At 40.7% G+C, this 23,082-nt stretch overlaps 1 protein-coding gene across 4 annotated transcripts in view; it reads left to right on the top strand.

Annotated features, from left to right (window-relative positions):
- The window catches only part of UGGT1 (UDP-glucose glycoprotein glucosyltransferase 1), a 49,286-nt gene extending 27,834 nt beyond the window's left edge, over positions 1-21,452 (top strand). For all 4 annotated transcript variants that reach the window (XM_074592382.1, XM_074592381.1, XM_074592384.1 and 1 more), the window contains 19 exons: positions 176-382; positions 1,028-1,159; positions 2,097-2,227; positions 4,654-4,749; positions 5,090-5,192; positions 5,684-5,763; positions 6,231-6,420; positions 8,376-8,534; positions 10,277-10,362; positions 10,682-10,766; positions 11,408-11,496; positions 11,961-12,065; positions 12,664-12,748; positions 14,081-14,263; positions 15,461-15,621; positions 16,098-16,212; positions 16,889-17,005; positions 17,358-17,517; positions 17,944-21,452. In XM_074592382.1, coding sequence (XP_074448483.1) covers positions 176-382; positions 1,028-1,159; positions 2,097-2,227; positions 4,654-4,749; positions 5,090-5,192; positions 5,684-5,763; positions 6,231-6,420; positions 8,376-8,534; positions 10,277-10,362; positions 10,682-10,766; positions 11,408-11,496; positions 11,961-12,065; positions 12,664-12,748; positions 14,081-14,263; positions 15,461-15,621; positions 16,098-16,212; positions 16,889-17,005; positions 17,358-17,517; positions 17,944-17,969 — 2,310 coding nt within the window. In that variant the 3' untranslated portion in view covers positions 17,970-21,452. The remainder of the gene's footprint in view (positions 1-175; positions 383-1,027; positions 1,160-2,096; positions 2,228-4,653; positions 4,750-5,089; positions 5,193-5,683; positions 5,764-6,230; positions 6,421-8,375; positions 8,535-10,276; positions 10,363-10,681; positions 10,767-11,407; positions 11,497-11,960; positions 12,066-12,663; positions 12,749-14,080; positions 14,264-15,460; positions 15,622-16,097; positions 16,213-16,888; positions 17,006-17,357; positions 17,518-17,943) is intronic.
- The last annotated feature ends 1,630 nt before the right edge of the window (positions 21,453-23,082 follow it).

Below are 23,082 nucleotides of genomic sequence, written 5' to 3'. Positions count from 1 at the left end.
TAAATTAGTTTGTTCATCCTTATAACCTTGTGCTGTTATTTACCTAATTTGGAATCTGGTTTTCTGGTTAAGGAATACAAAGATTTTGCTGTAGTGTTTATTATAATAGGCTTATTCTTATTTAAAACACACCTGAAATCTAAAATATTCCTAATGTGTGTTTTGTTAAACACAGAAGTCCAGCAATAATGTTCGAATTAGTATGATTAATAATCCTAGTGAAGATCCAAATAGCCAGAATACACGTGTCGCTAAAGCTATATGGGCAGCTCTACAGACACAAACGTCAAATAATGCCAAGAACTTCATCACCAAAATGGCAAAAGAAGAAATTGCAAAGGCACTGGAGGCGGGAGCCGACATCTTAGAATTTGCTGTTGGGGTAAGCATGTTTGTTGGCATTTACAAAGGTAGGGTACTTCGCTTGTTCTTGTAATTAATTTTTTAGTGTAGTATGTTCATATGCAAAAGATGCAGTAACAGTGGAGAGTCACACTGTTGGTTTTGCTCTTGGTGTTTGGTTATTTTTTTTGCTCTGAAAGGTAAACTTACCTAAATGTAACAGTCCATCTAAAAATAAAGTAAATCCTGATACACATCAAAGCTATGTAACTTTGAAAAGTCAAAAGGAATGCAGATTCAGGCATCTATTTAAGTGAGTCGGTTGTTTCTTGGGGGGTTAAGAGAAAACTATAATCTTTTTAAAAAGCTGAGGAAAAAATTACAACTATGTTTCTCAAAGTAGGTTTAAAAAAGTTAGGTAAGAATCACGAAGAGAAGAATGGAACAACTGGTCGAATTAGCAACAATTACTATGGCTGTGGCCCTTCACATCAGAAGTTGGGGTAATGTTTGAAGGTGACAGGCAAGAACTGGGTTTAAGACCATAAAGAAAAGGGGCCTGGGGATAAACTTTAGCAAGATAATAAAGGTGCTCTTGAATGGAAACAAAAAAGGTGCATTTAAAAAAAGTGTGCAGAGGGGTACTTTTCTTCCCATTTCAATGGCAAGTGTTCTTTTCTTTCAGGGTATGGATATCAATATTTTCAAAGAAGCCTTTGAGTCTCCCAAGGTGGATTTTATTCTGTCCCATGCTGTATATTGCAGAGACATTCTAAAGCTGAAGAAGGGGCAGAGGGCTGTGATCAGCAATGGAAGGGTGAGATCAAGCAGCAGACAGTAACAAATATGGCGCATGTGGGAAAGAAGCAGACCTTGAGCAGCAGAGTCCGGGGATCAGACACTAGAGTCTCAGCCTTCTGTCTTTAGGACCGCTTCCAGTTGGATTTATTCAGACCCAGATGACCTTTTCTTTGTACTGTGTGCCGGTGTTTTCTACAAATTCTAATCTCTCAATACCTGAGTTGCTTTCATGTTTGCAGTGAATTGAGTCCAGGGGTGGAAAGGGATGATAAATGTCAAAGATTGTGCTGCTTCAGTTCATTGGGCAAAATGCTGCTGTATCTGGCCGTGACCAAGGTGCCTTGGTCTCTTCCACCAGCTCTTTTTCCGATAGCCACTTAGAGTAGGCAAATGATGTTACAATAATATTTCACTGCAAGTCATGAAACCCAGCTGTGTACAGCATTCAGTTTTTTCTTTTGTCATCTGCTTCCTAGTTAGGAAAAAATCCCACAAGTTCCAGTGGTTACTGTATACTTTAATGGGTTAAATTTGTAAGTGATGAATTGTGGTATTCTTTTCTCTCATTAGCAAGACAGCAAGAATTGTCTGTGTAGCTTCTAGGCTTCTGAAAGCTGGAGGAGTGAGACTTGCTAGAGTCTTGCTGGACTACTGGAATTGGCCTGGTATTCTATTGCCCCTTCAAGATGTAGTGTTGCGTGTATAATTTAATATGCTCGGCTTTTGCAAACTCAGCATTCAGTGAAAACTTTAAGCAGGCATTTTATTCCTTAGTGTGGGGCTCTTGGCTCTAAGTAGCTAGACTTATTTGTTAAGCTCTGCTGCCACTGACATTAATACCAGCCTAAACAGTTGATACGCACTGACACTGGGCTGGAGTATTTATTTAATACATCTTTGATTTTGTTTCAGTGTAGCCTTTACCTAATGATGCTGATCCTGCTTTTTTGTAGATTATTGGCCCATTAGAGGATGGTGAGATGTTCAATCAGGATGATTTTCATCTCCTTGAGAATATCATACTAAAGACATCCGGACAGAAAATCAAATCTCAGATTCATCAGCTGGGGTTCGAAGAAGATCTGTAAGTAAACGTGAAGAGGCTTACAAAAAAGTGGTGGTACTCTGATAGTGTGAGCAGCTGGGAGAAAGCTTTATCAAGTATTAGTATGATTAATAATCCTAGTGAAGATCCAAATAGCCAGAATAGGTGCTATGAACAAATGTGTATGAGTTTGTGTGGTCAAAGCTCAGATGTTCAGAGGGGCAAGTGGGAAAGAAAAAAGATGCAAATTACCTTTATTGGGTTTAAAGTTCTTTAGTGACTTTTTTTTGTAGTACAAAATCTCCTGGAGGAATGGAGCTGTAACGGTATCCCCCAGACTCAGGAGGCAGTTCTGAGAGTACTGGCAACCCCTACTATGGTACTGTGCTCAGAGTTCATCCTTCTCGATTTGTTATCCGTGTCTAGTCGCAGCCTGCCATGGTTGGTCCGTTACCTCCAACGGAAGTTGGAGGAATTGTGTTGGCTGAAACCTCACTGACAAGCAGCCAGAAACTGTGAGAGTGCCCAAGTCTATAGGAATTTACTATAGAGCTGTTCACGTGAACATGAAATGGTAAATGTATTGGTACTTGCAGAGATATTGCCTGGAGCACAGCAGCATGGGCAGAACAGCTGGCTTGGTTATCTGAGGGGTTCAGGAAGTGGCATCTTGGATTGTCTGGGTGGGGATACAGGTGGATTTAAAAAATAAAGAATGAGGGTGGTGATGGATTCTACAGGGGCTGGCTTAATTCTTTGCTGTGTTCAGCTGGATGAAGTTTCATGCAAGGCTTACTTGACTGTGGGTGGTGACAGTTTTACCAACATCAAAGGTGTCTGTATGCAGAGAAGAGTTGTTTGCTGCTGTGGGATGCGTTACAAAGTGGTATAAATTGCTGCACATTATTACATTTATTCTTGAACATGCTTTCTGCGCTGGATTCCCTTTCTGCTCCTGTAAATGGAAGAGAAGCCTAAATTTTCATTAATATTAAGGCATTCAGACTTCTTGTGGGTTTTTCTCCCAGCTAAATCTTAACTGACATGCTGTTCTAAGCCACTTACCTCCAATATGTTAGGGTTTCATAACTCACATGTGGGACTACTCTGGTATTGATTTAAAAGCAGAAAGAAGGGAAGAAAATGAGACACTGGAATATGCTTTCTGAATCTGTTTGCAGTTCAGTTAAGTGCTGCCTGGGTTATCAATATAAAATTATTTTAATAATGTATTTCACTGTCAGTACTATGGAATCTTGTAAATTGCTTTTAACTACTTAAAGAGAAACAATAGGAAAAGAGGTAGACGTAAGAAAATGAAAATCATAGTTCTTGACAATTACTGCAAAAAGCATAGAGGTGAGCTAATAAAAAGAAAGTCATCTTCAGGTTTGAAAGAACTGAAGTCCATAGGTGTGTGTTTGTGTGTTGGAGTTTATAGCTAAGGAGATCGTTTCTCTCGTATTCAGCCTTGCGTTTTTCCATGATGCTGCTTGGCAGTTGAAGGCTGGTCAAGTAAGCTAAGCTTGAGGTCTTTTTGCGGAAATCTTGTGTGATTCCGACTCCTAGGCGAACAGGTTTTAACAGCGTTCCAAACACTTTGGCACCCACTGCTGTGTTGGGAATCGAAAGAGAAAGAAGGGTGATAGGGTGGAGGAGGAGGCTGTAGTTTGAACACAGGCTAGTTTGGGACAGAGCAGTGGTTTCTTGGTTTGAATGCTGACAATGTTTTTCAGAAGCTTTTGAAATTATCTACTGCATCGGAAACAGCGTAGAACTTGGCAGATTTCAGCAGGCTTGTGGTTCTGGTATGAACAATTTAAACAGCTGTCACTATAAATCTGTGAGACTTAATTCAGGAAAAGCTGACAGACCTTTGCTTCTTGGCAAAGCTATGATGTACAACTCAGTGTTCACTGAACTTTCAAGAGGTTTTATGTTTTCAAGTTTAAATGTATTCTTAACATACTAGACCGAAAATTTATGGGAATAGTAAAAAGGAAGCTGTCAGAAGCCATTCCCTTTTAATGATAGGACCCCCCTCCCCTCCAGAGTTTCTCCATATACAGGATTGCTTCCTAGTTCTTAGAGTTGCAATGTAAATTGGGAATACTGCTGTGAAACGAGGGTTTGATTGGAATGGCTTACAAGTCTGAGAGAGGTTGGTGAAGTTGAGGAAGGTAGTGCCTGTAGCATGGTTGACCCCTAAAATACCAGCTGCTCTGTATGTTACAGAGCTAAACCCTGTGGTACCCTCAGTAACAAGGCTGCAACCTGTTGAAATTAATGGTGGATTAACCCTTATATATGTTTAATAATTCAGAGCTTGTGTAGAGAGGTAGTAAAATGTTAGTTTGTGTATCTGAATTCAGTCTGTCTTCTCTTGCCACTAACTGGCAGAAATGAGATAACTACACACGTTTTCTGTATCTGTAAGCATATTTATTTTTCTTTCTTCTTTACAGTGCAAGTGACTTAGTAATGAAAGTGGATGCTCTTCTTTCTGCTCAACCAAAGGGAGAGTCAAGGATTGAATATCACTTTTTTGAAGAGCGATACAGGTATAGGATCGCTGACATTTGCTGAGCAATATGCTTTTCCTTATCTTTTAACATTCCCATTGTTTTACGTTGCATTTAACTTTTAAAAATATTGAAAAAATAATCCAAGTAGCAATAAATAAGTCCCCAGCAGTTTTCAGGGCACAGTGAGATTCCAGAAATTAATTTTATCTACCTATCTCTGTACACATTTACGTATATGCGTATTTTTTTTCCCTATCTAGTTTCAGAAGGCACATAGCATTTAGAAAGTAATTTGACTTCAAAAGGAGATGGATAGTGTTTTTCCTATGTTTACCCATACATTTGATACTTTAAAATTGTTTTTTCTTCTGTTTAGTGCAGTTAAACTGAGACCAAAAGAGGGGGAGACGTACTTTGATGTTGTGGCTATTGTTGATCCTGTGACCAGAGACGCTCAAAGACTTGCTCCGTTACTTTTGGTATGTATGTGATGTTGTAGTGCGTTCTATGGCAATTTCAAAAAGTTGTCTCACTTCTATAGTTTTGGAATATTTGTCTTCCTCCTTGACTGGGCAGTGACCAATGGCTTTCTCGTAGTGTGTCTGAGTTGCACAGTACATTTATTAGTGGAAAAACTAATTACGCTACACTACACAGTAACAAAATAAAAATAATGCTTAGATATTGTCTAGATAGCTTTTAGTTTCACCATTTTAACAATTTAGATTGCAGTGGCTCTGTTCTTGAGGAAAAAAAGTCTCTGCATCCCAAAAAGAAAGCCTGCAGTGTGAGGGAGCAGGTAACTGTTCTTTATAAAGCCAGTGATTAGAAGGTGGGTGTAGTAAAGCAAATAACGAGAAGGGAGGATTGAGAATGAGCAGGTAATGTGCCTCCTTGAGGACTTGTCTATAAAAACAGTGGTCAGCTTTCCTAGTTAGCTTTTTGTGATGTCTTTTTCTCATTACTTTAGGTTTTGAACCAATTGATAAACATGAACCTAAGAGTGTTTATGAACTGCCAGTCCAAGCTTTCTGACATGCCACTCAAAAGGTAAGCCATCCCATGCCAGGGATAAAAAGAGAGAGAGAAAGACAAACCTGTGGGAATGTGCAAGCACAGAAACATGGTGAAATGTCCTATAGGCAGTCTCAATAACTGCTTTGAGCTCCTTTAAATAATAGCGTGATTTCCCACGGGGAATTTGTGGATAGCGTGAGGCAATTCTGCTGTTTTACAAGTTGGGTGCTTTTAATATTTTTTTTTATATCTATATCTCTCTATATAAAATTTAAATAACTTATTTATCTCAATGGGTGATTCTTGCGCATTGTGTTTGATCCTTCAAGATGAAAATTCTGACCTGTTACAAGGCCAACACAACCTGCGTTGCTTTGGACAAAGCCTTGGAGGCGTTGGAGGTCTCGGAAAACTGATGCTGTCAGCAAGTTCAGCGAGAGTGCAAATATTTGCAAAGTTTGGCAGAAATATGTTCTAACATTTTCTTTCTGAAATTTCAGTTTTTATCGCTATGTTTTGGAGCCGGAGATTTCTTTCACAGCAGACAATAACTTTGCTCCAGGACCAATTGCCAAATTTTTGGATATGCCCCAGTCTCCACTGTTCACTTTGAACCTAAATACTCCGGAGAGCTGGATGGTGGAATCTGTCAGAACCCCGTACGACCTCGATAATATTTACTTAGAGGAGGTAAGAGAAATTGGTGTGTTCCTGTTACTGCATTGAAATGTTGGTGTTTTTCCAGCACTTATTTTTGTAATGGGAAAGAAAGGTAGAATTTTAAGGTGCTAATAAGCATAGAACTGTGGATATTAAACCTTTTACGTTTGCAGACCCCTAAACGTTTTCTAGGAGGGATGCAGGAAAATTTAAGCTCACTGATAGCAAGATTGCAGTTCTCAGTTACTCGTGGATGCTTGAACCACAGGTTGAAAAATACTGTAGGCTTGAAGCAGAGCCTGCAGATGCTTTGAGTGTGTATATATAACATTTCAGAGTGTCCTGATCTAGAAACAAAGAAACTGTTTATTGGTCATTAAGTATCTTTCCAGTTATTGGATTAAAAATTCTTTCTGATTAGAGATGCCTACAGCTAATGTCACAGCTAAAAATAAGATTGTTATTTTTTTTTAAACCTCTTTTTAGAAATTTTGAAGTAAGATCCGAGTCCTGTTTCAGTAAGCAGATTCTGAAACTGGCCTTATTCTGAGAAACCACCAAGCTGATTTTAGCTACCTGTTCATTTCCACAGCTTTTGTTAGTGGCAGACACTCCTGTGGCCCACAAAAGGCTCTGCAGCATCAGTAAAACAGTAAAACCAGTGCAGCAGAAATCCACTCAATTGCAGTAGTTTTAGGGTTGCTGCTGGAACAGGCCTTGAATTAGAGTATTAGAATATTGGTCTGGGCAGTGCTGCCCCACGTACACAGGGATACAGTAAGGAGGAAAGAAAAATCCAAGGGTTCTAGAGTTGAGTAGAAAAAGGACATTAGAAATGAAAGAAGAGTAGCTGTATGTACAAGTTGATGACTCTCGTTAATCTTTAACGGTTAGATAATTCAGTGCGAATTATTAACCTCTTGCTGTTAGCAGTTAACTTTGATAGTTTCCAGAAGAGCAGGCTGGTAAGCAGTTAGAATGCACTACACTAACATGTTACGATAGGCACTAAAACCACGTATATTACAAGTTAGGTAATCCATGTGTGATGCAAAGTAGAAAATTTTGGACTTCAGGGTGCAATGTTAAATAATAAAAGTTAAAAGAGGCAGTCAAATAGTCTTTTCCCTTGAAATAAGCCATTGTTTAGTTGGCCTTGAAGAACTGCAGCTATATATTAAACCCAGTAATTTTGTAAGTGTAATCCAGCGTATGCAAAAGCTGCCTGACTGACAGCTGTGGAGGCTGAGGTCCTTTTGCAGGTGCACCAGTTCCAGTTCCTAATATGCAGCCCGTTGGTGCTGGAGCGATTCAGCTGTCCTTTTGGATGTGCAATGAGAGAAGATGCTTTGTGAGATTAGGAGATTAGACTAGTATTTTGCTTATGTAGTGTCCTCAGGCTACATCTGAATTTAGCCTGATAGGGACCCAAGGGTTTTTTTGATTTGTGTTTCAGGTTTTTTTTTCCTTTTCTTTTCTTGGCACTTTTGTTTGGTGTAGAAAAAAGGAATTGGTATTTCTGACAGTAGCCTAGCACACTGTAAGAGCTTAGCAAAACAAAATGTTTATTTCGGATGATAAATATTGGATGTGACTACCTTTAAACAGATTTAGATTCAAAGTTGTGGAGCCTGCCATATACTTTTTATGAGATGCCAAACTGATCGCTTACTTGACTACATTTTGCCAATAAACGTTAAAAAAAATAATAATTGTCAAATAGGGCAACAGTCCTTCCCTTTTCCTATCCTAATATCTTACCAGTTGAGATTGAAATCGTCTTGCTCAGGGACACTCTTAACAACATGTGTGTGAAGTCTGTCACTCGAAGGAGCTGAGCTCTTTGAGGCTTTCTAGGTATTTGTTTAATAAAATTACTCTGGTAAAATTGTTATTTAATTACTATGGCTATTTTAGAGAATAACTGATTCACTAAAAATTTGCACTTTAGAGCTAGTGCCGAATTCAGCAGTATCTCCTTACAGGTGGATAATGTTGTAGCTGCAGAGTATGAATTGGAGTATCTGCTTCTGGAAGGACACTGCTATGATATTACTACTGGACAGCCTCCTCGGGGACTCCAGTTTACACTGGGAACTTCAACCAATCCTGTCATTGTTGATACCATTGTTATGGCCAACTTGGTAAGCATTTGATTGAAATTGGCAAAAAATAACTGGCCTCCAGTCAGCACAATTGCTTGCATAAGGCATTGAGTATTTTGTAGTGTGTGGGTTATGGATGTGTGGTGTTACTGACATTCGGAAGCACCTGTGGAGAGTATCAGAACCACATCATTCCTAACATTGACGTCTAAAACCTTGCCGTGTACTTACTTGTCTCTTACCTTTTCCAAGATGTATTCCTTTCGCGTCGCCTTGCTGAGAAGGGTCTTCTGGAATACCTTAAAATGACGCCAACATTCTTAAGAGGCGTCTTTCCAGGGAAGGTCAGGCAGTTCTGGTTTCTCTAGACAGGGAACTCCTTAGGGCGTCCCCTCTGGTACTGTAAGCCTCAGGTGGACAGCTGTCTTGTTTTGGGACCCGTTTCTTCAGGAGACCTACAGAACAAATGGAGAGAGTCAGCAGGGAATAACTGACATTCTAAAAAACAAAGGAAGTGTGGAAGAACGGGAATTGCTTAATTAAGTTGAGAAAAGGTGATGGAAATCCAAGCATATGATTGTTGCTTACAAAGGCAGCTGCATAAGAGATCAGTCTGTTTTCAGTGTCCGCGCTGGACAATTAGAGCAGTAATGGACTAAAATTATGCCAAGGGAAGTTAGTCACTGGAATATTTTCTTGATGCATAATGTTAGTGAAAAACTGGAATAAACTGCCTACTGTGGTTTTTGGAATCTTTAAATGTATTAAAGAAAAAGCAAGGAAAAAAAATGTTCACTGATTCCTACACTCATTTTCTGTTTCTCTGTGCTGAAGTATATCCTATAATGATGTAATATTTCTTATTCTAGAAAGGAAGATGACCCTTATTTTATGTGTGATCATGCTGTGTGTGTGTGTATGTTGGGGAGTAAGGCTTAATGGCTTTTTATCGAATTAGCTAAACCAAAGTGTAGGTCCCACAGTATACAATGCTGTGAAGGGGTATGGAGAGACCAGGAACGTGCCCTGTGCTTTTTTCTTCTTGCTCGTTCTCTTTCTTTTTTTTTTTTTTTCCCTTCTTTTTTAAAAAGCAGACTGGTTCACATATAGAACTGTGTGTGTCTGGGGGTCACAGTACAAAACTGGACAGGACACTGAAGCATCACTACAAATGTTTGTATCTTCTACAGGTGTAATAATCTAAATCACAGAAGAAAATATTCAGATCTGGAACCTGAAACTTCCAAGACTTGTATACAATATTGGAATTTCACAGTGTGATTTTTTAAGTTCTGTAGAAGAGATACCCTGTAACATATAAATTATGTTACTGTTTCCTGCCCTAGCTGAAGTAGTAGTCCCCTAAAGCTTCAAAACTGATGTAAATTTTTTGTTGGCAGATGGTTCACAGACTGCTATTTAGTTACCAGCCAGCGTTCTGAAATTCACTCGCTCCTTCGTGAAGGAAAGCTTATGCAGAAAAACCTCTGTGATAGCACTGTTCCTGTCAGGATACCCTGAAGACTTTCCCTTATCTAACAAATAATGCTAGACCTTTTTATCCTCCTGTCTCTTACGAAAAATACAGTGATTTTGAATGGAACTTCTGGGGTTTTTCTCCTGTTCTCTGGGTTTTTAAGACCATATGGTTATATTAATCAGCTGGCTTACAAAGAGCTATTTTCAGATATAAAACAGTGGGTGAAAATACATGACTTAAAAACTTGGTTTTGTACGTTTGCTGTTTCTGGAAACTGACAAATGTTATTTTTGCTTTACAGGGTTACTTCCAGCTAAAAGCCAATCCTGGTGCGTGGACTCTAAGACTGAGAAAGGGCAGATCTGAGGATATCTACAGAATCTACAGGTAGGACAGTATAAGAAATACTTCAATCTTTTTTTTTTGTGTGTGTGAAACTTTTGAACTAGATAGGCACTGTAATACGCGAATCTAACAGTTCCCTTGCCAAAATGTAGTGAACTGAACAGCAAATTACATTTCATACTGAATGTAAGTTATGTGAGATAAAACAAATGAATTCATTTAAAAAACCCAGTAAGTGTGTGTTCAAATACGTGCATTTGCTACTTTGTCACATGTCTCAAACCTGTTTTATAGTGCTAAGGCTTAATAAAGAACATACTTCTGCTTTGTAGTAAAGGTCAGTATTTTGCTGTATTTTCAGCCATGACGGCACAGACTCTCCACCTGAAGCTAGCGAAGTTATTGTTGTTCTCAACAACTTCAAGAGCAAAATTATTAAAGTGAAGGTAAGTTTAAAAACTGGAGTTGCTCTTAAAAAAGACTGACCAGTAGCGGGGAAGAAACTTTGATTAGGGCCTGACGATCCCTTCCTACAAGCATACGTTTGAGGCAGTTTGCACAAAGTTCACATCACAGTATCAATAATAGAGAGAATTATCTGTAGACTTGGTTTTGGGTTTTTTTTTGACACAGGAGAGAATGACATGTAACTGCTGTGCCTTTTGTATGCCTGTGAGAAACAATTTTGCTCACATTTTACTGACCCAGTTCTGCTTTTGACTTCAGAAAAAAATAGTCACTTTTGTATGTCCTATATATGTCTAGTAATAAACATTCAGTGTATCCATTGAGCCGGTATTTTATCTGTTACAGGTCAATTTTACTTATCTGGCAATACATCTACACCTCTTAGCAAAGCATTTTAACCATCCAGACTAACATGCTTTTGGTGTCTGGAAACAGCTTTGGAATCTGTTCTGGAAATGTCAGTTCACTACTGAGCTGGTTCTCCAGGGAGCTTAGGTTACCTGTCAGCTCACCGGACACAATTCAAACGGATACAAACACAGCCAGCGTCAAAATAACACTCCATAGCTGTTTGCCCAATATGCGGTTCCACTCGCTAAAGCGATGTTATGCTTTGCAGGTTCAGAAAAAACTAGATATGATGAATGAAGATCTCCTGAGTGATGGTACCAGTGAGAATGAATCTGGATTTTGGGAATCTCTCAAATGGTAAAACTAATTCAATAATAACCGGCAAGTCTCTTGAAACTGGAAAACTATTTGATGATGCTGTTAGGTCTGTGATATTCAATAGCTGTCTATTAAGACTGCTTGAATTTTGGGTTATCTTTCATAGGGAGCCCTCTTTCTAGAGAACTGTGTTACTGCACTGTGTTCCCTTACACCCACAGCTACTTAGGAGCCCGGAGACATCGTTCGTTTCCAGGAGCTGCGTCTCAGGCAGCAGTCTTTCAATGCAATAGGTGTTCATCTCTAGGGTCTTCTAGGTCTGTGTCTGCAGCACTCTGCCTTGTGGAGGATGCCCTGACCGGTGGAGGCGGGGGGACGAAGCCAAACCCCACGGTTGTACTATATTAAACCAATGCTGTAGCAATTTATGGTCTGTTGCACTCTTTCCTATATAGCTGGCCCTTACTGTCTTGTCCTTTACGTAAATACATTTGTCCTTTCAGGGGATTCACAGGTGGACAAAAGAATGAAGATGTGAAACAGGATAAAGATGATGTCCTAAATATATTCTCTGTGGCTTCAGGACACCTATATGAAAGATTCCTACGGTTAGTTCAGAATTTATAATCTGGGGGTCTCAAATGGTAATGTGCCCTGCTTTCCCCAAGGAAAAAGCTTAGAATTTGCAAGAATATAAAAAAACCCAACCTTTTTCAACCTTTTTCAGCAGCTCAGAATTTAGCATTGACTATACTATAGGAACTGTTGTCTGCATAACGTTCATACATTCAAACTAGACTTAGTTTAATAGCTGGTATGTTGCTGTTCTTAATTTTGTCACTACAGTATAACCAAATACAAATGTATTGTTAAGAAGCTATAGAATAGGTCATAGTTGCTTTGGAAAAGAATCTGAACTTCTGTTCTCAAAGGACTGTGAAAGCCGACAGGTGGTATATTCTCTGACTAGTTAAAATATATAGATTGGGGGGGCGTTAGTAATTTTGTAGATAAAATAAAGCTATTTGCAACAGGGTGATGCTGCCTGCTTTTTTCCCTCATGCATGAAGATCAGTTACCTGGCACATAACTGCAATTTGTCTAATAACGTAAATCAGCAGTTTGTAATCTCTTATGTAGCTGATCTCTAGTGGGTGGCAGTTGTTCTTGTAAATGCTTTATTTATTTTTTTTTTTCTTTTGCTAGCATAATGATGTTGTCTGTGCTGAAACATACTAAGACTCCTTTAAAGTTTTGGTTTCTGAAGAACTACTTATCGCCTACATTCAAGGTTTGTTACCAATTAGAAAGTTACCAATTTTCCATTGTGGGGAAAAGCTTAAAAAAAAAAAAAAGGTTGCAACTTGTACATCATGCTATTGCGTAAATGAGTGTGCAGTTATCTGGCTGTATACCTTCTATTTTGACAAAGCATCAAGTTGGTATAAGCTGGTGGTTCTGCCTAGAAAGCTTAGAAAGCTTTGAGAAATAACAGCCAGGTTGACAGTGGACTCATGCTGAAGGTAAATATTTAAGAGAACAGCACATATTAGGAAAATCATACTTGAAAGAATCTGAACTTTTTTTTTGTGACTCGCTCGTGTAGAGTTTAAGATGAAATTTGTAGCTATAAACTTACATCTAATACATGAGGGTTGAAAGATTATAGGAAAAATAACTACCAGAGAAGCAACACTTAGGACTATGCATGGAGAGAGCTTCGTAAGAGGAGACATGAAAACCATGTTTCAGATTGACTGGAGTACATGAGCGGTGCATGCCAGAGAGTGACACCAGCCCTAGATGAGTATACCTGGAAATACTTATCGATAGGATATATATCAATTATACGATATATTTATGTATACACCATAAAACAAATAGCAGGGTTCAAAACAGAACCCAGAGGTAAACGGGTGTCAAAACGTTAAGGAATTTGCAACTTTTAACAGTATCGTTTCTTAGAGAATTTTACCTGTTCAGCATGAACTCAAGGAGAAATAATCGGCCATGTCCCTGTTGCTGGGGCATTGCCTACGTTACATGGGCTGTGCTGTGACTCTGCTGTTGTCGGTCCCCTCTTGGGGTGGCATAGCAGTGGCTGCCCCCCTCCCTTCCCGCGTTGTACCAGGATCCCTTGGCTAAACCTGTACTCCCGCTGTCAGAAGCAGCCTCGCAGAGGAGAATATCAACTGATTTGACAGTGAGCCAAGTTGCTCTAGTAAAAAATTTCTCCCAATTCTTTTATCTCATTTTATTATTCCCATTTACACTGCTTTGTACAGCCCTAAATAATAATTCTCCCATCTGCAAAATTCTATGATTTGAGTAATGCGTTCTTTTAAACTGATCTGTGGATCACTATGAAATGGCTCAGAAGTAATTGCATGGGGAAAAGCGCCAAAACATTTAGTTGTCTTGTGATGGCTTTACAATTTGTACTGATTGTTCAGTTTGGGGTTATGTCTTTGGTGTGTCAGTTATTCTTTGTGGTATTTAATTTTCTAATGTCCTGTGCCCTTTTACCAGACTGAAGTCCATTTCTTGTAATGCACTTTTCTTTTACCTGCAGAGGAACAAAGAACTGAGATAAGCTACTTTTTTTGCCCCTCTCTCTCTGCAGGAGTTCATCCCCTACATGGCAGAGAAGTACAATTTCCAATATGAGCTTGTCCAGTACAAATGGCCACGCTGGCTTCATCAGCAAACAGAGAAACAGCGTATCATCTGGGGTTACAAGATCCTCTTTCTAGACGTGCTTTTCCCATTAGCTGTTGATAAAATCCTGTTTGTGGATGCTGATCAGGTAACACAGAGGTTGAAATTACTTGATTTTTTACTTTTTTCTTTTTTTTTTTTATTTTCTCTAGGAATAGTATGTTCTTGATTACAATTTTTGTATTATTGGAAAGGTTGCAAGTTTGATCCCTTTGCAGGCATGACTGAAGGTTGATTCTGTAACTACAGCATGCTCCGGTGAGCGCTGTTTTTCCCTGTTCTCACAAAGACTGGTTTTGTTGGCCTGTCTGGTTCCTCGTTCACTCACTGTGATTCCAGCTAGTTTGCCAAATAGATTCTTGTTTCACCCTTCCGTTTTTCCAGTTCCATCTGTTCTCCCAGCCTGCAGATCACTTATCACACACAGTATTTTCCTAAGTCACCAAACACCCTGCCTGCCCCCTCCCCTGGCTTTTAACTTGGCCCAATGCGAGTGGTGTCCAGAGCAGCGAGAAGGCAAATCCCTTGTGCACGAAGCCACATCCCGCTGCAAAGCAAACGGTGTCTGTAAGGCTTTGCACACGTTTACTGCCTGAAGGGTTTGAGAGTACAGGATACGTGGGCAGTGAGAGCTGCCAAAAACACTCCTCCAAAAACACTTATGAAACTGAGAAGTACAGATTATCAACACGTAAGCATAAAATGCTGTAGGTGTTTCAGCATGTGTACAGTATGATCCCATGTCAGGTAAAGCCATTACAACTTATGCTAAAGTATCACCTGGGATAAATTTCCAGCTAGGCCGTTCTCATTTTAGACAGTTTTTGCTCTGTTTATAAGAGATATTAATGCGTTTTTTTCCCCCTGCCAGAGTGGTATTTTTAGAGTAGTATTACTGCCACAATATCTGTGTCAAAAAGACACTTAAAAGCCTTATTCCCTGAAGGGTTTGCAAATTTTCAAGAGGAAAAGATCCCGATAGAGTTCATGTATAGTGAGAATTCTTGCTACTTATTAAGCAACTATTTGGCCCTTCAGCTCTCAAACCAACCCCTATCAGATTATTTTAAGCTCTATTTTAGTTGCTCCAGCACTAAGGGCAAGGGAGACAACACCTTTTGTGCTGTGTTTTTGTGCTACATATACATAATGCCGAAGACTGCAGAGTATGACAGGTAGTTGTTCCTTTAATTGTTTGCTCCGTTTGAATTAAATCCTGACCAGCATTTCAAAATAACTCGTGGCAGGCTTTGACAAATGAAAATAAAATGTCCTTTCCCTTCAGATTGTGCGCACAGATCTAAAGGAATTAAGAGATTTCAATCTAGATGGTGCTCCTTATGGATATACTCCGTTCTGTGACAGTCGAAGAGAAATGGATGGCTACAGGTTCTGGAAATCGGGATACTGGGCAAGTCATTTAGCTGGAAGAAAATACCACATCAGGTACTGAAGAATTCCGTTTTTTCAAAATAGCAGGGGAAGGCTTTTGCTATTACTTAGCATTAGTGGAAAACTAGCTGAGGTGTACAACGCTGCCGTGAACCGCTTTTTGCTCTACTGCTGCCTCTTTAAGGTTCCATTCCCTATGGTCCATTTGAAGCACTAGGGACACTGAAGTTACTTTCAGTGTGCTACAACTTTTACAGATGAAGAACTGAGGTGTTAACTAACCAGGCACTTTCATTTCTTAATAACAAATGTTGGAAGAAGGGACTGCATGACAGCAAAGCCAAGATAGATTTGTTGAAAATTTTTTCTCATATGTGCCTTGTTAGAACTGCTTTCTTGCCTTGTATTAGATAACTTGATGTACTGCCACCAAGAGATTGTTTTAGCGTATTATATCTCGGGGTCTGCTGGGGCTGCAGTAAGTTGCCCATCACTCAAATGTCATTACTAATTGCATCATCTCCACGTAGTGCTCTGTATGTTGTGGATCTGAAGAAGTTCAGAAAGATAGCAGCTGGAGATCGACTCAGAGGACAGTATCAGGGTCTTAGTCAGGATCCTAACAGTCTGTCCAACCTTGATCAGGTGTGTTTTTATTGTGTTTGGTTTGTTTTGTTGCGCTGGGGTACGATGGCAGGTTGGGACCCCTCCGTTCCTGGACAAACGTCAATCACAGACAGATGTCAGTGGCAGGCCTGTTATGCCCTGCCTTCAAACGAGGCGGGTATTGATAGCATCAAACATCACTGGTGGGTGGAAACAACACTTTCCCCTTAAATGCCTTAAGACTATCAAATTTTCCAGTATACTCCAAGACAAATACATAACACAACTGGGTACTTGTTTCTTGAGCTATCCAACTGCGAGGGCTTTCCTGTGCACTGACTTAACAACATGGAAATAAGGCCTGTACTGTGGCGGATGGAAAAAACTAACATGATGGTTTTAATCAATTAAGAATAGTCTTTCAAACTGGTCCAGTACAGGCTTGATACTGGATTCACATTACTGCTTTAAAACTGTTTGCTAAATAACTAATTTTCAACAAAATAAGATTAACAGTTGTTGTATGCAGATTTTTTCCCAAAGGACTTTGCAATGAAATGAAAGGTTGATTCTTTACTTTTTATTTGCACTGGAAAAAAAAAACTTTACAAAAGTTAAACTTCTCCCTGTTGTCTGGTTGGGGGTGTGGGTGTGGTGGGTTCCTCCCACTCTGCACCCTGTGGAAACTGCTGCTCACTCTCATTCTTCACAACAGGATTTGCCGAATAACATGATCCACCAGGTGCCAATTAAATCACTCCCCCAGGAGTGGCTGTGGTGTGAAACATGGTGTGATGATTCCTCAAAGAAGAGAGCAAAAACCATTGACCTGGTAAGTGCAGTACGGCTCCTTCATTCTTCATTTATTCACAACAAAATACAGTGACCGGTTTTAGAGGCGCTTCCCTGCCTCAGCTCTAGACATCTCATCCTGTGTTGTTACTTCAGTGTTTTCAGCACTTCAGTTTTTTCCTTTAGCTTCTCTATTTCTCTTGTCTGGAGCAGTTACGTTATTACGAGTTTGGAAAGATACTTTACAGAGTACTCTGGCTACGTACAATACAGGCATGTGTTGTTCACCAACAACAGATTCGTTCCACAAAGGGGAAGCATACCTCTATTCAGTAAAATAAGCCTTTTTTTACACATTAAGTGTCTGAACAGTTCGTATGTTTTGTTTACAGTGTAATAACCCAATGACCAAAGAGCCCAAGTTGCAAGCAGCGATGCGCATAGTTCCGGAATGGCAGGACTATGATCAAGAAATCAAACTGCTCCAAAGTCTTTTCCAGAAAGAAAAAGAAACGGGAACACCAGCTAAGATGCCAGAACAACACACACACGGTAATCTTTCTGATATTTCCCTACTTCTGGGACTTCCTTCCTATCTGTTTGGACTGGGGTTAAGTTGCGTACTGGTTCACTGTAAGCTTGCACGGTGGATCTGCTCGATAATCCGTGTATGTTAGTGGGACAGAAAGGCCTCGCTGAGTCAGGCTGGTGTAATGTCACCTGATTCTGACAACAGAGAGCTGTGTTGCACTTTTCCCAGTTCTGTTAAAGACCCTCACTGTTCCTGTGATTTTATGAGCTCTGCCTTATCTTAACCCTTAATTAAAGTGCCGCTATACACAATGGGTATGAAGTGTTCTTCAGTCACTGGTAACCTTGCAAAGAACAAGTATTTGGGGTTTATATACTAATTTCAAACCAATCTGCTAATTGAGGCAGCTGGAAATTAAGTACTCATTTTTCTCTCCTCTTCTACAGATCCAGAAGCACACGTGGAATTATGATCCATGGAGAAAAATTAAAGTTAGACTGTTTCATAGACAATTTTTATATTGAAAACTAGTTTTTTTCCCAGTATGTCTGCAAAACTGCTGAATAATTGAATGGGATGATGTATGCATTTTTATTACTTGCCTTTGGGTTAATTTCTGCATATGAAATAGGATCTGGATTGCTGGAATTAGCATTACTGGTTTTTTGCACCTGTGGTGGAGATGAAAAAGCCCATGATGGAATTTAGCATTTCAGAAACAAAACTTCAAAATCCACTGGAAATGCCACAGCCTGTTCCTTCAGCTGTTGCTACCTCCACCACTGACGAAGATCCATCCTGTTAGCCTCAGATCTAACTCGAGAGCCTGGAAATTGCAGACCTGTCGAGCTGTTGGCTAGAACGTAAGTCTTAACCTCAACTGATGGGGATAATTTTTCCAGGTAACATTAAAAGGCTCAGAATCATGCCTTGAATTCGGGATACTGCTTTATCTGCAGGTTTTCAAACGGTTGGAAATGCTTCTCAGACTTGCTCGGTTTGCCCTTGATTTTGTAACAAATCCAGCATTACTTAGATTTTTCTATTTCCTGTCTTCGTTTATTGCCCAACTTTTGAAGGTTTGGCTTAATGTAAAGCTACCACAATCTGTTTAAATGCCCATCCAAACAGAAGTGGTTGAGCTCACAAAGTGAGCAGAGCATTGAACTTGACGGCTCAGTTCATCCTACCCCCTCTGACTTGAATCAAAGCATCCTCCTTCCTTCTTGCTCGAAGTTTAAATCAGTCTGCAAAACTGGTAGGGCCTTACTATTGCTGTGGTTCAACTGATTCATGAATGTGTTTTGGTTATGAAGAATCTGTGGGAGCTTGGAAGTTTTCCATCATGTAAATTTCATTAACTTTATTTTTCTTCAAACAGAGTTGTTGTCACATCAATAAAAAACTTTGGAGTTCTTAGGTCTTAAGCTTTAGCTCACACTCAGTCCTTTGATTGTCCTTTTTGCATGCACATGCTACAGTCCTAATTTGATTCGAGGGTTTCTGAATATTTTACCTGCATTTGTTTTTATTCTATGCACAGACAAGAAAACATTTTCCCACAAGGATTAATTACCCTGGGCTAGCTTCATCACTCATATTCACATCTTAATTTTTAAAGATGATACTGCCATAGTTCTATTATGAACATACCAATTAAAAAAAATCCTCAAGCCCCATTTCCCCATGTAGGATTATTGTCTGCTCCCTAGAACACCGAGAAGTTCAAGAGTTTAAATATAAGAACTGAAGTAGTATTTCTAGTAGTAAAATATAGCTCCCTATGCACTGCTGCTTTAGAAATCCAAACTCGGATCATTTTTGCCTCCCATGTTTTTATACAGGTGAATGTTCTGTGCTGTAAGAGCTTCACACTAAAGATAATCCTGACTTAAAATTTTGTTGTAGAATTACTGTATTATATGTCCTATAAATGTTTTGAAGGAATCACAAAGACAGCAGTTGTAGTGTTTCAACTGCTTGATAGGCCAACTGAACAGAAAAGCAGCTCTTCTCCAGCCAGCTCAAGAAGGGGCCCAAATCACTAACACAAACTCCTAGAAAAACCACGTTAAAAGAAATAGCCAAGTCCCTTAAGTGCATATTGAGGGCACTGTTGACAAGGTCAGTGAACTGATCAGCGACACCGCACATACGCTTCTGCTGGGTATGAAAGTGGATAATTCTAGAAAGGCAGAGGAAAGGACAGTGTATAACCCCCTCTCCAGAGGGAAAGCTATGCCAACATTGGGGGGCTGGATATCAAACATCAGCTTACAGTGATGAGTTATCAGCTTCAGCGTTTTCCATTTTGCGGGGTTTTACATTCAGATAGTCTCCCCAATGCTCCGTAAATTAGAAGTGGCTTCCCATCAAGACTGCTCCAGCTAAGGATAAGCAGACTTACACTAGAAGGACTTTGTTCTAGTGTAAAAAACAATAGTATGCCTGCCAACAAACTAAAGTAATTACGTGCTGTATGTTAATTAGTCTATTCTAAACAGATAACACAGCCTATGTATGATTACCCTTTCAGTGTTCTGCTACAAACCACTTACGCCTCTCTGGAACACAGGGAATGGCGCGGGGTCAGGCGGGCAGCAGCTGTGCACCCATTTCATGCAGGGATGGATGTGGGCAGCAGCGCAGGATCGCTTGGACAGGTGGGGTTTCCTGCAAAACCAGACCCCCTCCTACCTAAAACCATGTTTGGTTGCATTGTTTTTTACAAGTGTTATTAGAAGCCAGGAGAGAAAGAATAAAGTAACCTCTGGAGTTCAGCACAGTATTTACAATGCCTTATTATAGTTGTATCAGATGATATTTTTAAATTAAACATCAGTTACAGAGGTTTTTTTAATTCTGCTCCTCCATTTTAATAGTTAATGTATGCACTTAAACACCCGCACTGTATACTTTTTTTTTTTTTTAATTCTGAGATCTAGCAAGCTACGGAGGATGTTTTTGTTCCCTCTGGTTAACAGAGACCATGCTCTTCTGTTCAGCTCTTCTTATAAAAATAAAATAAAAAAAATCTAACTCACAATCGATACAGAAAGAAACCAGAAACGTGTGTTGTGAGATTCTGTACCTTTTGCACTACTCTTACCAGCCCTGTACCTGTTCTCAGGTACATTGTAAGATGCATGTGGTACTAATCATTCTGAATGCGAACTACTACAGTTTTTCCTGGGAAGCCACTATTTATTTGCACAGGAGAATAACAATCACAGGTAACGGTCGCTTCATTTCAAGCTGTGCATACACTTGCTTGTAGTGCTCAACTGGGCCTTAAAAGATGGAAGAAATGCTTTCTCCCTTCTAGAAAGCATCTGAGAATGATTGCTGAAACAGAGCTGCCTCTGATGGTACCACTGCTGGCCTGCTCCTGTGAACTGCTGAGACTGATAAGAAAAAATAGAAAACGGGGATTATAGAGGTCACATTTTGGATCCCTCAGACTAGAAAGGCCGCTTGTGTAGCAAAGTCATGACCTTGTTCCCAGTCTCTGGATACAAGCAGCTTGTCCTCTTGGTGGAAAGTTCACATGGAAAAATGCCCGGTCCTTTATTTTAAAAGGAAGATTTCGCTGCCTTACTAGAAAACAAATAGCAGAGAAATAAGTTTTTAAGATTCTCTTTCATTTAGCTATTGTGGGGTGGGTTGTAAAGGAAATGAAAGGAGTGGGACGTGTACAAAGCAGTAAATATCCGGTCACAATCTTAGGAACCAAAACTTTTTTTTTTTTTAAAAATGTAAACTGTTTTGCATATCCAAATCTTCTGTAATCTGTTGAAGACTGTACCGTAACTCTGTGTGGCGCTGATACCTATGACCCAGGATAGCGGGAGTTACTCTGTACTGAATGTTGCCTAAACCGAGATGACGGTGCGTTTCCCAGTACAGCTGGGACAATAAGATCTGTCTGACGTAATAAAGCCTTTTCTGTTCTTTACCTGTGCCTCTTGCCAATTCCTTTGGGGCTCATAACGTGTGTTTTAATGGAGTTGCCTGGAGTACTTTTTTTTTCACTTATTCTTGTGTTCAAGCATTGGGATACTGTTGAAAAGCAGAGTTCCTCCCTCAAACCAGTCTTGTTAATCATGGGATTAAAGTAACCCCTAAACCGAGACACTTCTGTTAAACAAACACTAGAAATAGTTTACTTTTAAGACAGATTTATTTTTTTCCAACTCCACCTACTACTAATAAAAAAGAGTGATGGGGGGGACGGACCGGGAGAGCCCTGTGCAGGACTGGGGGAACGGGGGACCTGAGGCGGGGCGTTGTTGGGCCAGAGGGGGCTGGCTGGGCCCGGCTCCCCGTGGGGTCCCATGGTCCTGGGGGGTTTGGGGTGTGGTGCTGGAGAAATAAATCCTGCCAGGACGGTAAGAAAGTGGCGCCCGGGCTGTGCTGGTGCCGCCCCAGAGGGATGCGGTGTCAGGCCCCCCGCAGTTCCCCAGCGCTCCCCAAAAGTGCCCATGGGGCCCTGGGGGTGCCGGGCTGTGGGGTGGCTGCGGTCCCTCAGTGTCGGCCAGGGGGGCTGCAGAGGGGGTGAGGAAGCAGAGAGGGGGAGCCGGTTTGGGGGCTGGACAGGGAGAGCGGGACTCTTGCTGCCGGGGCTGGCAACCACTCTCGTGTGGCTGGTTTTGGGGCTGAGAAAGAGAGGGCTTTGGGCTCAGGAACAGGGCTTGAGATGGAATCTGCACCAGGCCCCCTCTCCCTGCACGGAGGGTCCTTCCTGGCCCCGCTCCCAAGGACAGCAGTGGGTTGCGGGTCCCCCCGGCTCGTCCCCCTTGGCTGGGTGTGACAACCAGGCTCATTTCTCTGCTTTGCTTTTCCCAGGGTCACCTTCTGCGTCACGGCAACAAAATCCCGCACGGCTGATTCCGCTCACTGCTCAGGTAGTGGCATGCGTGGGGCTGGGGGAGCAGCGAGACACATTTGCGAGTTCGGGGGCGCTACAGATACTCCCCGTCAAAGCTGCAGAGAAAAAGCAAATTTGCTGCCAGTGCAGAAAAAGCGAATGAGGAGCTGGAGTTGTGGTTAACAGAGTGTACTTCCTGCCTGAGGAGGTCCCTTGGTAGTTAGGAATGGCTTCCTTTGGGGTCAAAGCCTGAACTGTCATCTAGAATGAATTACGAGCTGCCTGTTACCTTCGTTAGGGTCAAGCGTTTCTCTTCTGTTTGTTCATACCGGTTCCAGGGGCAAGTGGGAGATAGCCTTTTATTTTCCTGTGCGTAACTCAATTTTGACTAGTCTGTGGTGTCCGTCTAGCTAATATGTTTGAGGACCTAGGTGCCAGTAGAAATGTAATGAATGAAACATGATGGAAACCGATGCGTCACTTGATTTTTATTCTTTTTTATTATTATTCCTTGAGTCTGGATGGCATGTTTTTCTGTGTCTCAGTCGACCTTGTTCCATGGAGCCTTCAGTCTGGGACGTTTAAGCAAAGAAAGTTTTTGTCGTTCCAGAAAAGGACTGGTCCTTCCTAGGACTGAGGTGTAGACTCAGAGGGTCTCTTAAGTAAGCAGTCAGAATTAAAGCCAAACTTCACTGGGTGTTGCTGGTCTTGGTCTTCA

This window comes from Larus michahellis, chromosome 6 (genome assembly GCF_964199755.1).
Source record: "Larus michahellis chromosome 6, bLarMic1.1, whole genome shotgun sequence".
In the NCBI taxonomy this organism is placed as follows: domain Eukaryota; kingdom Metazoa; phylum Chordata; class Aves; order Charadriiformes; family Laridae; genus Larus; species Larus michahellis.
This window is presented reverse-complemented; position numbering and strand designations above follow the sequence as displayed.